Genomic DNA, 16475 nt, shown 5'->3' on the forward strand with positions numbered 1-16475 from the left:
CCTGGTTGCTTTACAAGGAGAAATTTAGAACTTCATTTTAGCCTCTGAGGCCAAGCGCCCAGACCCAATCCAGTCTTTCCTGCTGCCATCTTGAGCAGTAGTTGAGGCTGAACAAACAGTTCTGAGAGCCTTCCTGTCATGACTTTAATGGGAAACAAATGTGATTCAGCGATCATACAGAAAGTCAATGTTATCACCCTGGTGGTGAATGATCCGGTAAGAAAGAACATCTTGGGGGCGCCTGGGTGGCTCAGTTGGTTAAGCGACTGCTTTCGGCTCAGGTCATGATCCTGGAGTCCCTGGATCGAGTCCCACATCGGGCTCCCTGCTCGGCAGGGAGTCTGCTTCTCCCTCTGACCCTCCCCCCTCTCATGTGCTCTCTCTCTCTCATTCTCTCTGTCTCAAATAAACAAATAAAATCTTTAAAAAAAAAAAGAAAGAAAGAAAGAACATCTTGGTCTTTCAAAAAGTACTTTTGTGGGGCGCCTGGGTGGCTCAGTCCTTAAGCGTCTGCCTTCCGCTCAGGTCACGATCCCAGAGTCCTGGGATCGAGCCCCACATCGAGCCCCACATCGAGCCCCACATCGAGCCCCACATCGGGCTCCTTGCTCAGCGGGAAGCCTGGTTCTCCCTCTCCCACTCCCCCTGCTTGTGTTCCCTCTCTCGCTGTGTCTCTCTCTGTCAAATAAATAAAATCTTAAAAAAAAAGTACTTTTGTATTTTCATCACTGGACATAGGGCAATCAAGGGTCAGAATTAAGTTACAAGCTCTTAGTTTTGCAACGGTATCTGTTCAATATATATTTACCATGGACTGATCCGCATCTTGGCCAGTCTGTAAGAATTTCTCTCACATTAAGTGTGGGCAGCAACAAATATTTGTAGAGAAAGAGTAACTGGAGGCCTTATGCTGGCTCCGCTCCGGCAATAAATCCATCATTACTTCATGGAACTGGCACACTGCCCACGTATCTCTCATGGACCCCACCCTCTGGCCGGCAGGAGCGTATTTAGGGATCTCAATTAGAGATCCTGTAGTAAATAGGACGAGTTATTCCCGTAACACTCGAGGAGGTGGACCTGCCTTTGCCCTAGGGTGGGATATGCCGGGCTTGGATAAATTAAGACGACGTAAGTAAATGTAAACCACAATGCCAATGCTTCCCGACAGCATTTCCTCTCAAGGGAAAAAAGCAGACTCAAAACCATCCCTCTGAAGTTGCCTCTCTTTGGAGCAGCAGAACTAGAGGTAAGACGATCAGCCAGACCCCACCTACGTCGGGCTCGCTCGCTCAGATCTAAGGCACCACGCCGCTCCTGCGCAGGTTGTAGGCTCCACCCTCCTCGGCTACTTCCGGCCTTCACCGAACGCCCTCAACGCGCTTGCGCCGTTTTGATAGGCCTCTCGGGTAGGAGAAATCTGGGCGCTGCCGCTCTGGAACCGCCCCCGCCTCCTCGTCGCCCCGCCCACGCTTTAACCGGCCCCTCCCGAAATCTCGCGAGGCTAAGTGCGCGTCGGTATTTTGCGGGCAACTGACTCTCCCAGCTGCTGTAATTGCTGCTGCGGGAGAAATTGGAGCTGCTGTCGTCTGCGCGCCCGCCCTCCCCCACAGAGAGCCGCCGCCTCTTCTCTCGCTCTCCTTGTACACCTATCGCCCGGAGCGGCGGCTGCAACAGTCCCTGGACCCACCGCCGCCTCCTCAGGCTGCCGCTCGGCCGGTCATTCCCACAGCCCGGCAGCTGACGGCGGCCCCCTGCCCCTCACCGGCTCCTCACTCTAGATCGTCTCCCCCGTCCCTCTCCTCGCCTGGGACCCACCTTCCCACGGTCTCGCCGGGGTGGAAGACGACGAGGAGGAGACGAAAGTCACCCTCCCTGCAGGCGGCGCCGGCCCCCTCACCCGCGGGTGTGTCCTATAAATGGCGTCGGAAAGCGACACCGAGGAATTCTTTGATGCCCCTGAAGATGTGCACCTAGGGGGCGGCTACCCTGTGGGGTAAGTAACTGGAGCTCTGGCCCAGAAGCCGGGCGCTCCAGTCCCCCGGCTTCCCCTGTGCCTTCCCCCGGCACCCCTCCCAGGTCCCGCTGTGTCCGCCACCGCTGCTCCTCTGTTTCACTCGGGCACTTCAGAGGGAGCCGGGGGAGGGGGAATCGCCCACCTGGGCCAAACCCCCTCCTTTCCCTGGTGAGCGGCCCCTGGGGCTAAGGAGCCCCTTTCTCGTCCTGTCCAGCTTTCTTCGAGGTGGGACAGCTTACGTGCCCGAGAGCTGGCGATTTGTATTTGTGGGGTTCAGTGCTTTATCTTCGAAACATCCGTTTTGGCCCTGTGGACCACAGATTAAAGGAGCAGTAACAGGAGAAATTGCGTTTCCCATTGGTTTTTTCTTTTGCCGCTAACTTACCTATTCGTTTCAGAGGTAGCTGTAACTCTGTGCCGTCCTCTTGTTGCACAGAAAGAAAAGGAGCGGGGGAATGGTTGGGTATTTTACTTAGGAAAGTGCTCTAGCTGATGTACTCTAGATCAACAGTGTTTTATTAAAATAGCACCTTACGGTGAGGCAAAGGAAATCGGAGACAAGGTCCTTACCATTAGGGAGAATGTCATCCTAAAAGGGTAGCCGGACTCAGTTGTACATAACCAACTACAGAGATACAAACAAGTGCTGAGTAATCTGGTGGTTGGAAGGGGAGCCACAGCTTTGTGTTATTTATCTAATTCTGCAAGATGTTTTAGTGATGATTAGTATGAGATTCTGAGTAAGGAAGTGCAGTAGTTGGAATGCTTCGCTTGACTTGCACTTCTACTTACCCACTCCTCCACTTTTCAAAGTTGAAACAGGGTTTGAAGCTATTTTGCCGAACTCTTCTACGGACTTGTGTGGAAGTAGAGGCAGTGAAATATATTTTCATGCTGTAAGAACTTGAGAGTTGGTGAAATTTGTATGCTAATGGAAGTAGACACTAATAGGGTTACAGGAGTTCAACTGCCTACAATTCCCAAACTTACCCCCTGGAAGAAAGACCGTGTTTGATGCAAGAAAATTATCTGTACTTTCTAGGAGTCATTCTAAAGCCTAATATATTTTATATATAAAATATACCGGGCGCCTGGGTGGCTCAATGGTTAAGCAACTGCCTTCGGCTCAGGTCATGATCCCAGGGTCCTGAGATCGAGTCCCACATCGGGCTCCCTGCTCAGCAGGAAGCCTGCTTCTCCCTCTCCCACTCCCCCTGCTTGTGTTCCTGCTCTCGCTGTCTCTGTCTCTGTCAAATAAATAAATAAAATCTTAAAATATACCAAAAAAGTTATAGCAGCAAAATCAGAAAGAAATGTACATTGGCAGATCGCAGATGTGTTTCCACCAACCTTCCTATCACTATTATGAGATTTTTGGGTGGCAGTGGCCAATCTTGAGGTGGCATTGAGTCTCCTTCAAGTTCAGCAAGTTCATAGCTAGATGTTAGAGGATTGAAAATACTTTTGGATTTCCAAATAGATTGGATTCCCTTGAAATTACATTTTGTTTTTGTGGTTTTCCCCTCAAAGTAGTGAACTGTCGATTTGGGTTAAATGACAGACCTAATCTTTTAGTGCTTCTGAGTGTATACGTGTATGTGGAGTGGGGGAAGGAAATAACAATCTATGTATATGATTGGAATCAGTTTAGAAATATGTGAATATTGTTTCTTTCAATGAATGAAACATTTACTTTTGAAGGACAGTTATATCAGGAGTGTATATTGTCTAGCCAGCCTAGTACCTGGCACAGAGAAAGAACCCAAATGTCTATTCCCTTCTTCCTTTCTTGGAATTAACAAATTTAACCTCACACCATGGTTACTTTGGGAGGAAGTATGCAGAACTTGGAGCTATTTAACTTATTTAAACCCAATGAGTCATTTTGATAGAATTGATAGAACCACTTCTTGGCTCGTGGAATAATAGAGTTTCTCAAGCACTTTGATCCTTTGATAGTAGGTGAAAAGTAAAAACGTCTCTTGGGACCCTGCCTTCTAATTTTAACTCTGACCTCTCCAACCTCTCCAAATACTAATCCTGTTGAACTCTGTGGGTAAAGCTATAGTGTCAGTCTGTGAATTTCATGGCTCCATTCTGTATTAGTGCGGGGGGGGGGGGGCGGATTTGGAAGAGAATTAGATTCATCTGGAGAATTGCATCTGAAAAGAACTAGCAGTACTGGGAGGACTGATAAAGGTTGGTATCATTAACATTTCCTATGTTCTTTGTGACTGGTTTTATCTTTTGCATAAGGTACCGTGAAGAGAAATGCAGTGAGAAATCTTGATTTGTGGAAACAGATGCTATCACTAGATATCTGGTCATCAGAAATATCTTCTGTCCCTTGATATGAATTGGAGTGGCACACCATACAAACTTTAAGAGGTTAACAGACTGCGTTTGCAAACTTTAAGAAATGTTCCTTGCTGTTGGGTGTGCCACAGTACACAGACCATTTTCATCAAATTGTAGTAAACTGATAGGCGGTGAAAGTTATCTCATATGTTTTGTTAATCAGAATCCAAGTACACAATCTGTCTCCTAAAATTGATTATTTCTTCTGTTCCCCTCCAGTGGTGTCTTCAGCTTTGTTCTGCTCTTTGAAAGTTCAAACTCAGTCCAGTTTTTTTTTTTTTAAAGATTTTATTTATTTATTTGAGACAGAGAATGAAATAGAGCATGAGAGGGTCAGAGGGAGAAGCAGACTCCCTGCCGAGCAGGGAGCCCGATGTGGGACTCGATCCTGGGACTCCAGGATCATGACCTGAGCCGAAGGCAGTCGCTTAACCAACTGAGCCAGCCAGGCGCCCAAACTCAGCCCAGTTTTTAAATAGAAAGACTTGATTCCAGTACAGCCTACTTTTCCACGGTGGCAGATCTTCTCCAGTCGCCCAGCTTTGCAATATTACCACGTTTATTTTTTTTAATTTTTTAAAAGATTTTTTATTATTTATTTGAGAGAGAACAAGAGAGCAAGAGAGCACAAGCAGAGGGAGAGGGAGAAGCAGGCTTCCTGCAGAGCAGGGAGCAAATGTGGGACTCGATCCCAGGACCCTGCAATCATGACCTGAGCTTGAAGGCAGACACTTCGCTGACTGAGCCACCCAGGTGTCCCTTATACCACATTTATAATGCTTTCTTTTGATTGATATATTAGGTCAGATTTCCTTGTTTTCTCCATTTTAACATATGAGGAACCTTTGGCTCAGAGAGGTTAATGAATTGGCCTATGAGACACAGCTTGTAAATGACAGAACTGGGATTTGAAGCCAGTTCTTCAGACTCCAAGTCTAGTATTTTTTTTCCAGTACATCATAGCTGTCCCGCATTGTGTGTATGCATTTGTGTGTAGAGATTCTGGAGTAAAATGCTTTAGGACCAGCTTGCTGAATTGAACTGATGCATCTATTTAAAACAAGCAGCCCACTTTTCAGTTCTCTTGGCTAGAAATTCCCATTTTTCTCTTTCAGGAATGTTTATTTTGTTTTGTTAGATAGGAATTTTTTTTTTTTTTTTTTTGGTGGGCAGCAAAGTTTATTGAGCGATACTGAGTGAGAGTACAAAGCTCCCAAGAGGGAGAGGACCCAAGAGGGTTGCCCTGACAGATAGGAATTTAATAAGATCATAGCATGTTACAGCTAGAAGGGGCATCTAGTTAAATTTCTGCATATAAATTATTGTGAAAACCAAAGCCTAAAGAGGGAAAGCGACCTGTCCAAGGTGCCACAGCAAATTAATGGCAATTAGGACTAGAATCCAGGTCAGTTTCACAGTCTACTGTTCTTTTTGCTACTATGCTGTCTTTTGATAAAGCAGGAAAGGGAGGAGGAAGTGTGGTATAGTAGAAAAAAGCCTTGGACTCTGAGTCATTTCATTTCCTCATCTTTAAATTGAGATTACACTCTGAGAACTCTTCCAACTCTAAAGTCTCTCATCGTGTTGAGCTTTAATAGTGCTTTTACTGGTAAGTTTTTGTTCTTGGGAAATCTTGCCATGATATTTTTTTTTAGTTTTTATTTAAAACGTTTTTTTAAATATTTATTTGAGAGAGAGCGCTTGCACAAGCAGGGGGAGCGGCAGAAGGAGAGAGAGAGAAGCAGGCTTCCCGCTGAGCAAGGAGACCCGTGGGATCATGACCTGAGCCGAAGGCAGACACTTAACCAACTGAGCCACCCAGGCGCCCTTTTTTTTAGTTTTTAGTTTAACAAATGATGGTATTTGGTACATGATTCAGGACCCATAGATTTTATTTTATTTTATTTTAAGGCCCATAGATTTTATTTTATTTTTAAAAATTTTTTAAAGATTTTATTTGAGAGAGTGAGTGCGTGCATGCATGCCCAAGAGGGGGGAGGGGCAGAGGGGGAGAAAGAGAAGCAGATTCCCTGCTGAGCAGGGATTTCGATGCAGGGACCCAATCCCAGGACCCTGAGATAGAGACCTGAGCCAAAGTCAGATGCTTAACCACCCAGGTACCCATAGACCCATAGATTTTAAATTAAATGTTTACTGGGTAAAATATATATGAGATGAATGCTCTTGCTAGTTTGTGTGGATTATACATACACATATTAAAGGTTGGCAGTGAGAACATGTTATAAAAATAAATGTGACATTTTGAGCATTCTTTATTTTTTTAGTGGCAGCCAAAATATTTTTGAGGCCTTGAAAGGATGGATAGAATGGTGACATTTTTAGGAAAGGATCAGAGATCATTCAGCCCAGCCCTCCCATTTAACTGAAAGAGAAACCTAGGCTCAGAGGGGGGAAGTCAACACATTGCTGATTAGTGGCAGACTTGAAACTAGAACCCAAGTCTCCTGATTCCTCATTTATACCATGCTGCCTTTTCTCTGGAAGGAGAGAAAGTATTGCTAGCTATCCCTGCTCTAGGTTACTGACACTTACCCTTTTGGTGGGGATCTTCCCCCCCTTCTGTTAGTGGGGATCTTAAGATGGTCTTCTATCTACTGTGATTCTATTTGTTGCTGTCAGAGGACATGGACAGTTCTGTCTAGGATTCTAACTTTTGCCCACTAATTTTCTCCAATGAGGATGAAAATTGGTGGCAGAATAGTTGATCTAAGAATAGTGATTGTTACTTAGTTCAGTTTCAGTAGTCTAGTTAGTATGAACCCCAGTCTGTCAATTTTTTTTTTTAAGTAGGCTCCATGCCCAACATGGGGCTTGAACTCATGACCCTGAGATCAAGAGTTGCATGCTCCACTCACTGAGACAGCCAGCTGCCCCAATAGTCTATCATTTTAGATTGTAGTAATGGTGAAATCTTGATTTTTAAGTCATGAGAACTGAGATCAAACTGTCCTGAAGAATTGTTCAGTCTGAAAACAAAAAGTTGCATAGCCGCCTTTGTTGAAAACATAGCTTCTCACTTTACTTAGGCATTATTATTATTTTTTAAAGATTTTATTTATTTATTTGACAGAGCAAGAGAGCACAAGCAGGGGGAACAGTAGAGAGAGAGGGAGAAGCAGGCTCCCTGATGAACAAGGAGCCCGATGTGGGGCTCGATCCCAGGACCCTGGGATGACCTGAGCGGAAGGCAGTCGCTTAACCAGCTGAGCTACCCAGGTGCCCCTTTACGTAGGCATTAGAAACATTTCCCTCTGAAGTGAAAATTGATACAAGTTTCAATAAAAAAAGTTTTTGCCATATGGGTTACTTTAGAAAAAATTCCTTAAAATGGCTGTTCATGGGTTGGCATTTAATCAGATTATATTTATAAATCCTGGATTATTGTTGATTGCTTTGGCTTTGTGGATTGATAGAAATGTATTTGTAAAAGCTGTTTATCACACCCACGTAACATGTTGAAGTTGGGGGGAAACCTACATATAAGGTAAATTCAGGCTCTAAATTTAGTGTCCTCCCTCCAGCTGTCAATTGGTGATTCATGGAGGTAGGGCAGTCCATTTTAGTATGGCAATTTGGGGCAAACAAAACTTAGAGTAACAAAAATTATAGGTACTTTATGATGTCCTCCTGATAACTAACTTGAATTGATAAATAACCTACATTTCTTTTTTTTCTACCCAGAGCTAAACTAATTTCTACAAACTTTCACAAGGTCTGTTCTCTTTTAGCTGTGGGATATTATTCAGCTAAACAGCTAAACCTTTAATTGGGTGCTTTCCTTACTCTTCAAGCAGAACCCCATTCTCTTATTTCAAACCGAGTGCTCTTTGTGTTAGTTTGTCATCTCATGATTCAAAATTGAGGAAAAAGCACATGAAACATAATGTGGGCCTCATACCTGATGGCAACCCCAGTATTTTTCCCCAGTCAGTATACAAATTTATCTTGGTTACCATAGCAACCAGCCTATCAGTTATTCTTCTAGCTCCTTTGCCTTGTCTCAGATACTAGGATTACCATATAATCAGGTTTTGCTAAAGCTCTTCAGGTTTTAGCATTTTATTACCAGCTGCAGCTGTCGGGCGGTTTACAGTTTGGCATTCCATCAGGGTCAATTGGTTTTAAGTCCGCAAAACCTTTCTGTCTCCAAACATTTTAAGCATACAGAATTTAACAAGAATGCCTTTAGGCCACAGTTCCTCACACTAATGTTCCCAGTTCCATTGTTAGTCATTGTCTTGAGGACTGAATACATGGCATCACTGACATCCAATGGCTGTCCTTTTGTAATATCAGCCAGAATAAATTTCAAGATCAAGAGTGACCATTTAAGAAATAATATTTGCAAATGTGATTTTAGACTCAGTATCATCAGAAACTAGCTAAAGTGACTTAAAAGCACCTTGATTCATCAGCAGCTACCAAATAAGTAATCTGGCTTCTAACAAAAATGATTTCTGTAGGTTATAGAAAGAATGGCCCGTAGATTAATTCATTTTAATTTGAGAAAATTGTTTAGAAATTTAATAGGAAAGGTTATCTTTCTTTTGCAGCCTTCGAATAAATAGGAAAGGAAAGGTAAAGACTGAATAGTGTGGGTCATTATTATAAGCCTATTTACTTAAGTGCATTCTTTATCTCTTAAAAACCTCAGAATTCATATAAATAAAATAGTTTTGAATTATAAATGTTTACTTGTCTTGCTAAAAATAAGGATATTGAAGGGGCATCTGGTGACTCTTGATCTCGGGGTCATGAGTTCGAGCCCCATGTTGGATAGAGTTAAAAAAAGATTGAGGAAATATTTAGGATTGATAAACTGTTTATGTATTAGTGTTTGTGTTACTGTTTGTCTTTGGTGCTCATGCTTGTTAATACTGTATGGTGTAGTGACTTCTAAATACGCACGATTAATCTCTTGGGTTAACTCAATTGGACATGACTAATCTGGTAATGATTTAGCCAATATTGGTATCTGTTTCCATAGATAAGTAATGTCTTTTTAAAAATCAAAGTAGAATTTCAGTCTTAAGATTTTTTTTTTTTTTACTTTTCAAAACATGTTTGTCTTGTTGAACTAGAAAATTATGTAGTAAGATAAGTTTGTGAAATGATTAAATCTTCCTGGTTTGAATTTTTGTTGAAATCATGATTTGAATGGCTTCATTTTAAGACTAGTATATCCTAATCAAAAGTGTGGTTAAAGTCTGATAATGCTCTAGGGAGAACTTTATTTTAGTTGCACAAATAGATTTAGGGGCAGTAAAAGTTTTACTTTGTCCACAGGGCCCTAATCCTGAACATTTTTATATAGAAAGCGGGGGGGCGGGGATAAATAGTTTTGTTTTTAAAAGCGTGAAGCATAATATTTCTGGAAACTTCTGACAGAAACCCTTAACAATATTTTCCAGTAGGCAGCCTGTACAGAGCAAGCCATACTTGTGTAAAACCTACTTGAGCACTACTAATTGTCATAGACTGTTCCATTACAAACTCACTGAATGTGGGCATTCTTAGGAACCACAGGTCAGACTTTCTAGAGAACCAATAAATAGAATGTAGAGCTGTATTCAAACCCACTTTCTCAGAAGCAAGCATCCTGATTACTAAGTAGGCTCAAGAGAAGAGGTGGGAGTGTTTTTTTCTGGCATTGCTCTCGAACTGGAAAAACGAGCCATGGATGAACTTAATATCCATAGTTCTCTTTCAAATTTGTTCCTGAAAGTCTGTTTAAATTGGGAGACTGAGGGAGTCCTCTTTCTGGTTATTAGCAGTACTATTAATAATTTGTGTGTTTTAAACAAAAAAATCTTTGAAAATGTGCTCATCTACTCATGTCAAACTGAAATGGCAGGTTGTTTGAACATTTCTCCAGCCCCTTTTCCACCCCATTTACGCCCATCTTTGTCCTTTGCTTACCCGATGTCATTAGTACAGAGATTCACTAGCCTATAATAACTTATTGTCCCTTAGGACTGAGAAGGGACCCTGATGGCTGAAATACAATGGGTGGGTCTTTGGGAAGAGTTAGGGAAAGATTGGTTAAATAGGGTATAGTGAATGTGTTGGTAAGTGCGATTGGTTAGCATCACAGGTGGGGGTAGGTTTATTGGGTTAGTGGAAGATAGGTGAGCAGAAAGAATGAATAGGTAGCTTGATAAAACTAGTACATTTGTGAGTGAAAGTGAGCAGGTTTGTCAATATTTTGCAATTGGTATTTTATCTTTATTGGGTTGGCTTTAGAGATTAGGGCTGATGACTGAGATCAGTCTTTTCCTTTAGGTGAACTTTACTATCCCTATTTTGTTTCAGGTTATAGCTCTTGGCTGTTGACTTTTAACCTTTGCCTTATTTCCCAGCACAGAGAGATGTCTACAGCTGCTATGTAGTAGCAACGAAAGGTTTAGATGATGATAGGGATGGTGAGTAGGCATGCTCTGTGGTGTCCCACTTCTCTTCACATTTTCTTCTACTTTTGGACTTCCTAGTTCTCTCAAATCTGCACCCCCATCCCAGTTCCTATAAGAGCAAAGAGGGAGGAAATGGAGGGGGCTGAGGCAAGGACAGTGGTTTGGATCTATGGTACCTTTGTAACTTGAGGACATCTTGTACTCAGCAAATATTAAGTGTTAACAGTGAAGCCTTGGGATGCGTTGCCAGTTATCCCGTAGTCATATCAATTTCTTGTTATCAACTTTTTCTTCCAGGGATGAATGGGTTCATAATAAGAAAGAAATACTATAGTCCTACATGTTGTTACATATAAAAGATGGTAATGACATACCATCAGCCAATGTTGGGCATTAGTTTTCAAGGTACTTTTTTAGTCACATTATCTCTTCTAATTATCCTGCAGCTCTGTGAGACAAGACAATTTTTGTGAGATAGGACAATTATTATCCTAATTTTGCAAATAAAACTCAGCTCAGGGTAGATAAAGTCCAGCCAGCAGAAGTGGAACTTCACTACTTTGTGGTAATTAGGTGATGGCTTTGAATGAAGATATAAAACATTAGGTCTCAGGGCACCTGGATGGCTCAGTTGGTTAAGCGTCTGCCTTCTGCTCAGGTCGTGATCCCAGGGTCCTGGGATCGAGTGTTGCATCCGGCTCCCTGGGAGCCTGCTTCTGCTTCTGCCTCTGCCTGTCTCTGTCTCTCATGAATAAATAAAAAAATTTTTAAAAAAATAAAACATTAGGTCTCTCCCTACTTTCCTTTTCTAAACTATAAACATTTGTGATGTTATATTTTAAATGTGAATTATTAGAATGATGAGATTTACTCTCCTGCCATTTGCGTATGTATAATTTGTTTAAAACAATAAAAAGCAGTATACTTTTAAAAGATTTTATTTATTTATTTTGACAGAGAAAGAGAGAGACAGCGCGAGTGCACATGCACACACAAGCAGGGGGAGTGGCAGGCAGGGGCAGAGGGAGAGGGAGAAGCAGGCTCCCCGCTGAGGGAGTCCGATGTGGCAAGACCTGAGCCAAAGGCAGCCGCTTAACCAACTGAGCCACCCAGGTGCCCCTAAACAGTATTTTTAATGTCTTTTTAAGCTTTGATGGAATTGATTATGGTACAGTAGCTAGGTCAGAAAATGACCTTGCCTACTGCAAGAGCTGGAATCCCAGATACTGCTAACTACATTTCTTAGGGTATGTTCTTTGTTCCTAAGCGAAAACCGCTCAAGATGTAAGCCACTGCTGATTGGGCTTCTGTACCACATTAAAAAGTCTTGATCCTAGATTTTTTTTCCTTTATTTGTTTTGTAGATTGTTGTCAGTTGTTCACTTAGGCCACAGTTTTGTGGGGGTTTTTTTCTGTTTTGTTTTTGTTTTTGTTTTAGTATAACTGATTCATATTTTTGGCTACAAGCCACTAATTGGAAACACAATGCTTCTGTTTTTTTTTTTCCCTTCAAAGGTGTTTTCTAGCAGTCACAGTGAATGCATGTGGTAGTTACTAATATTTTCCACCTAATCAAACCTCTGTGGGCTGTCAAATTAATGGGAAAAATGCATTCCTCGTAGCTAAGTAATTAGAAAAATAACATTATCAGTAATTACTATTTAAGATCTAAATAAGATTGAATAACCTTTTTTATAATAAATAATACACTTGCCACTCAGAATGTTTTATGTGGGTAAGCATTCTAGGTAATTTGAGATTTTTCTAAAGTATTATCAAGTCTTTAACACATGTTTCATTAAAGAATGCAGAAGTAGAAATTCAAATACATAAAGCACAGTAATCAAATTTATAAAATAAAATGCTTAATATTAAATGTACTGAAATATACTCATTTTTCTATTATTCATGATATGGAAGGAGAACATGAATAATTAAAAGCTATCAGTTCCACCAAAACCTTAGTTCAGTCATTAGTTTACAACCTCCTTTCCCATCAAGCCTTTTGTCACAGATAGCAGTAAATTAAAAAAAAACTTAAAAACAAAATAAATGGTTTGGTTTGATTTTTGTTCTTCTGCCCATCTTTGGTAGTGAGCAGTAAACTCAGAAAAGTAAAGAATCTCAAAGTCTGAATAATCAGTTCACTGATCATAGAATTGATTTATGTAAAAATTTTTAGAGGTGCCTGGGTGGCACAGTCGTTGAGCATCTGCCTTCCGCTCAGGTCATGATCCCAGAGTCCTGGGATCAGCCCACATCGGGCTCCCTGCTCAGTAGGAGGCCTGTTTCTCCCTCTCCTACTCCCCCTGCTTGTGTTCCCTCTCTTGCTGTCTCTCTGTGTCAAATGAATGAATAAAATCTTTAAAAATAAAAAAATTTTTTTAAGGGGGGGTTGTGACAGATTCTTTAAAGCTCTAATTTTTATATAGGATGACCTTAGAAGTTATTGGCATTTACTTTTTTTTTCTTTTTTAAAGATTTTATTTATTTGACCAGAGAGAGAGACAGATAGAGAGGGAACACAAGCAGGGGGAGTGGGAGAGGGAGAAGCAGGCTCCTGGCTGAGCAGGGAGCCCGATGTGGGACTCGATCCCAGGACCCTGCAATCATGACCTGAGCGGAAGGCAGACGGTTAATGACTGAGCCACCCAGGCGCCGCCCCCCTCCTTTTTTTTTAAAGTAAGCTCTCTGCCCAACATGGGACTTGAACTCAGAACCCAGGATCAAGAGTCGCATGCTCCACCGATGGAGCCAGAGAGGCGCCCCTGGCATTTACTTTTTAAGATTAGTACACCATTGGATGTTTTAGATAACTTGCAAAATCATATTAGCACATTAACTTACTAAAGCTTCTAATATGGCCTGTAGACCAACCTGTTGTTTGTTTACTTTTTAAAAAGTAAGTTACAAAGTGATTTAGCATGATTGCATTAGTATTGACTAGGGAAGTCATAAATTTAGTTACCTGTTTATGATTTTACTAAAAATTACTTTAAATCATTAAGAGACGTGACTTTTATCTAACCCACTTTGACAAATTGGGGCATTGTGAGATAGATGCCCTCTCCTGGAGTTATTGTTTTAATGTGGGTATTTATTGAAAGTCTGTAAATATGCAAAAGAGAATGTTTTTAGTTTAGAATTCTTGAGTAGGCCCAGGGAACGGATATATTTTTCTGTTATTTTTGTCACTAAATAGATTATCAAGATGTTCTCTCAGGAATATGGCATAAAACTACATGAATTATGTAAATGAGTTTTGAAAAATCCGGTTATCATTTTAGACAAAATACACATCCTTGCTTAAGGATCTACTTTGTTTGTAATTACTTTATATGTGACTAGAATTATATTTCTTTATGAAGTTTTCTTTGATTTTATTGCAGATTATTTGTAAATATTGCCACAAAACCTACTTTCAAAAAACAGAGCTATTGTGCCAAATTTTCTTCATCTATTCCCATTAATATCATGGATAAAATAGTTATTAGGTATTTTAGATATATTCTACTTCTTGGCTTTCATAGTATTTAAAACTTAAAATGGCCTTTCAAAGAGTAATCGAAGTAGTAATTCACATCTTGAGGATTCAGTTAATTCCCTATTTGATAGTTATAACTATATTCTTGGCTTTTTGTTAATCTTGTTAATAAATCAGCATTGCCATGTATCTAGGGAAATATGAATGAGTCCTATTTTCAACTGCTTAGTTAAAACATGACATTATGGGTTATACTAGGAAAATAAGACTCATTTGTGATTGCCTAACACTTTTTGTCGTGCTATTCCTAGACTTTTCAGGTTTAGTTGGGATTGTCACTTTTGGTACCAGCCAACTTAAAATAGAGTTGTGAGAATGGGTGTGGTGCTGTCACAGATGATTTGATTGATTGATTTTTACAAATGATTTGATTTTGAAAGGCCAGCAAATGATTTTCTCTTAGATCTCATTTCTTTGAGTACTGTTATTAGTTGAAGGTGTTATTTGACTTACCACTTTCTTTTTTTTTTTTAAGATTTTATTTATTTATTTGACAGAGAGAGACCCACAGCGAGAGAGGGAACACAAGCAGGGGGAGTGGGAGAGGGAGAAGCAGGCTTCCCGCAGAGCAGGGAGCCTGATGCAGGGCTCGATCCCAGGACCCTGGGATCATGATCTGAGCCAAAGGCAGATGCTTAACGACTGAGCCACCCAGGCACCCCTGACTTACCACTTTCTATGGGTGATTTTATTGCTTCATATATGATTAGTAAAACTTACCATAAGAATGTACCTGGGGCACCTGGGTGGCTCAGTAGGTTGGATGCCTGACTCTTGATTTTGGCTTGGGTCATGATCTCAGGGTAGTAGGATTGGGCCCCGCATCAGGCTCCACACTCAACGTGGAATCAGCTTGTTCCTCTCTCTCTGCTCCTCCCGGAGCGTGCTTGCATGCGTGCTCTCTCTTTCAAATAAATAAAATCTTAAAAGAATGTAATAAAATCAGTATATACACTTCAATTCTAATGAATTGCATATCAAATTTTAAAAACAATACACTTAGAGCAAGATTTATTTTTAATTTTTAAAAAATATTTATTTTTGAGAGAGAGCACAAGCGGTAGAGAGGGGCAGAGGGAGAAGCAGACACCCCGTTAAGCAGGGAGCCTGTTGTGGGACTCCATCCCAGGATCCTGGGATCATGACCTGAGCCGAAAACAGATGCTTAACCAACTGAGCCACCCAGGCGCCACCCCCCCCCCGCCTTTTTTTTTTTAAGATTTTATTTATAGAGCAAGATTTAAAAGATAAAACAGTATCTTATCTAAATTTGAACTACTTTCAATTTTTGTTCAACCCTGGGGTTTTTTTGTTTTTGTTTTTGACTTTGTGTTTGATGTTATTTTTCTGCCTGACCTAAGTGGGGAGAAAATCTTCATGTCAGGGTTTTCTGATCACCAGAACCCCTCTGATTCCTAATTTAGACCTATCCATTTGCGTGTTGGTCTTAGTTTACCATCAGATCTTCCTGTTTCAGCTTACTGGGCTTTAGAAATAAAAACTCTTTAATTACCTGCTTACTTTAATGACTTGGCATTATCCCCATAGATAAGATATCCCTTATCTATGCTCATATCCTATTCACCTCAAGGACCTTAGAATCCCAGCACCTTCTTTTGTACAGGCAAGCTGTTCTTTGTTCTGCTTGATTCAGTTCCCTGACAAACTGCTTAAGCTCATTTTACTTTTATATTTTCCTGATGGCAAAGGCCAGAAGAAGAGGAGGATAAAAACAAAATCAAGCTATAGGTAATTCTCTGTTAAGCCCTTGGTAGTCACCTTCCTGTAAGAAAAATGTTTTCCCAGCTTTATTCCACCTGACTCACTCTATACTCCTCCTTCCATGTCATTGCTCCTTCTTACCTCTTTAGGAGTCTGTCAGGAATTTTGCAACCTGACAAGAGGCTTCTTCAGAGCCAACCACCTTTTTTTTTTTTTCTCAGAGCCTAGAAAAAGGTACGTCCTCTTACTGACAGAAAAAGAAGACTTTGTTCGTCCATTTTTCATGTTGCCAAATTGTTTTGGTATATTCTTTTCATCCAGTATAGTATAAAGTCTGGAAATGTGAATGTTAAGTGTGAGATTGCTCTTAATATTTTTTTGTGTGTATTTTAGGAGGGGGGTC

At 41.0% G+C, this 16475-nt stretch overlaps 1 protein-coding gene across 2 annotated transcripts in view; it reads left to right on the forward strand.

Annotated features, from left to right (window-relative positions):
- The first annotated feature begins 1537 nt into the window (after positions 1 to 1537).
- Positions 1538 to 16475, forward strand: part of WDR44 (WD repeat domain 44) — a 77352-nt gene continuing 62414 nt past the window's right edge. For both annotated transcript variants that reach the window (XM_035007675.1, XM_035007667.1), the window contains exon 1: positions 1538 to 1996. In XM_035007675.1, the coding sequence (XP_034863566.1) occupies positions 1920 to 1996 (77 nt within the window). In that variant the 5' untranslated portion in view covers positions 1538 to 1919. The remainder of the gene's footprint in view (positions 1997 to 16475) is intronic.

The sequence above is a fragment of the Mirounga leonina genome, unplaced genomic scaffold, assembly GCF_011800145.1.
Source record: "Mirounga leonina isolate KUSES-001 unplaced genomic scaffold, KU_Mleo_1.0 Mir_101664, whole genome shotgun sequence".
Classification (NCBI taxonomy): Eukaryota; Metazoa; Chordata; class Mammalia; order Carnivora; family Phocidae; genus Mirounga; species Mirounga leonina.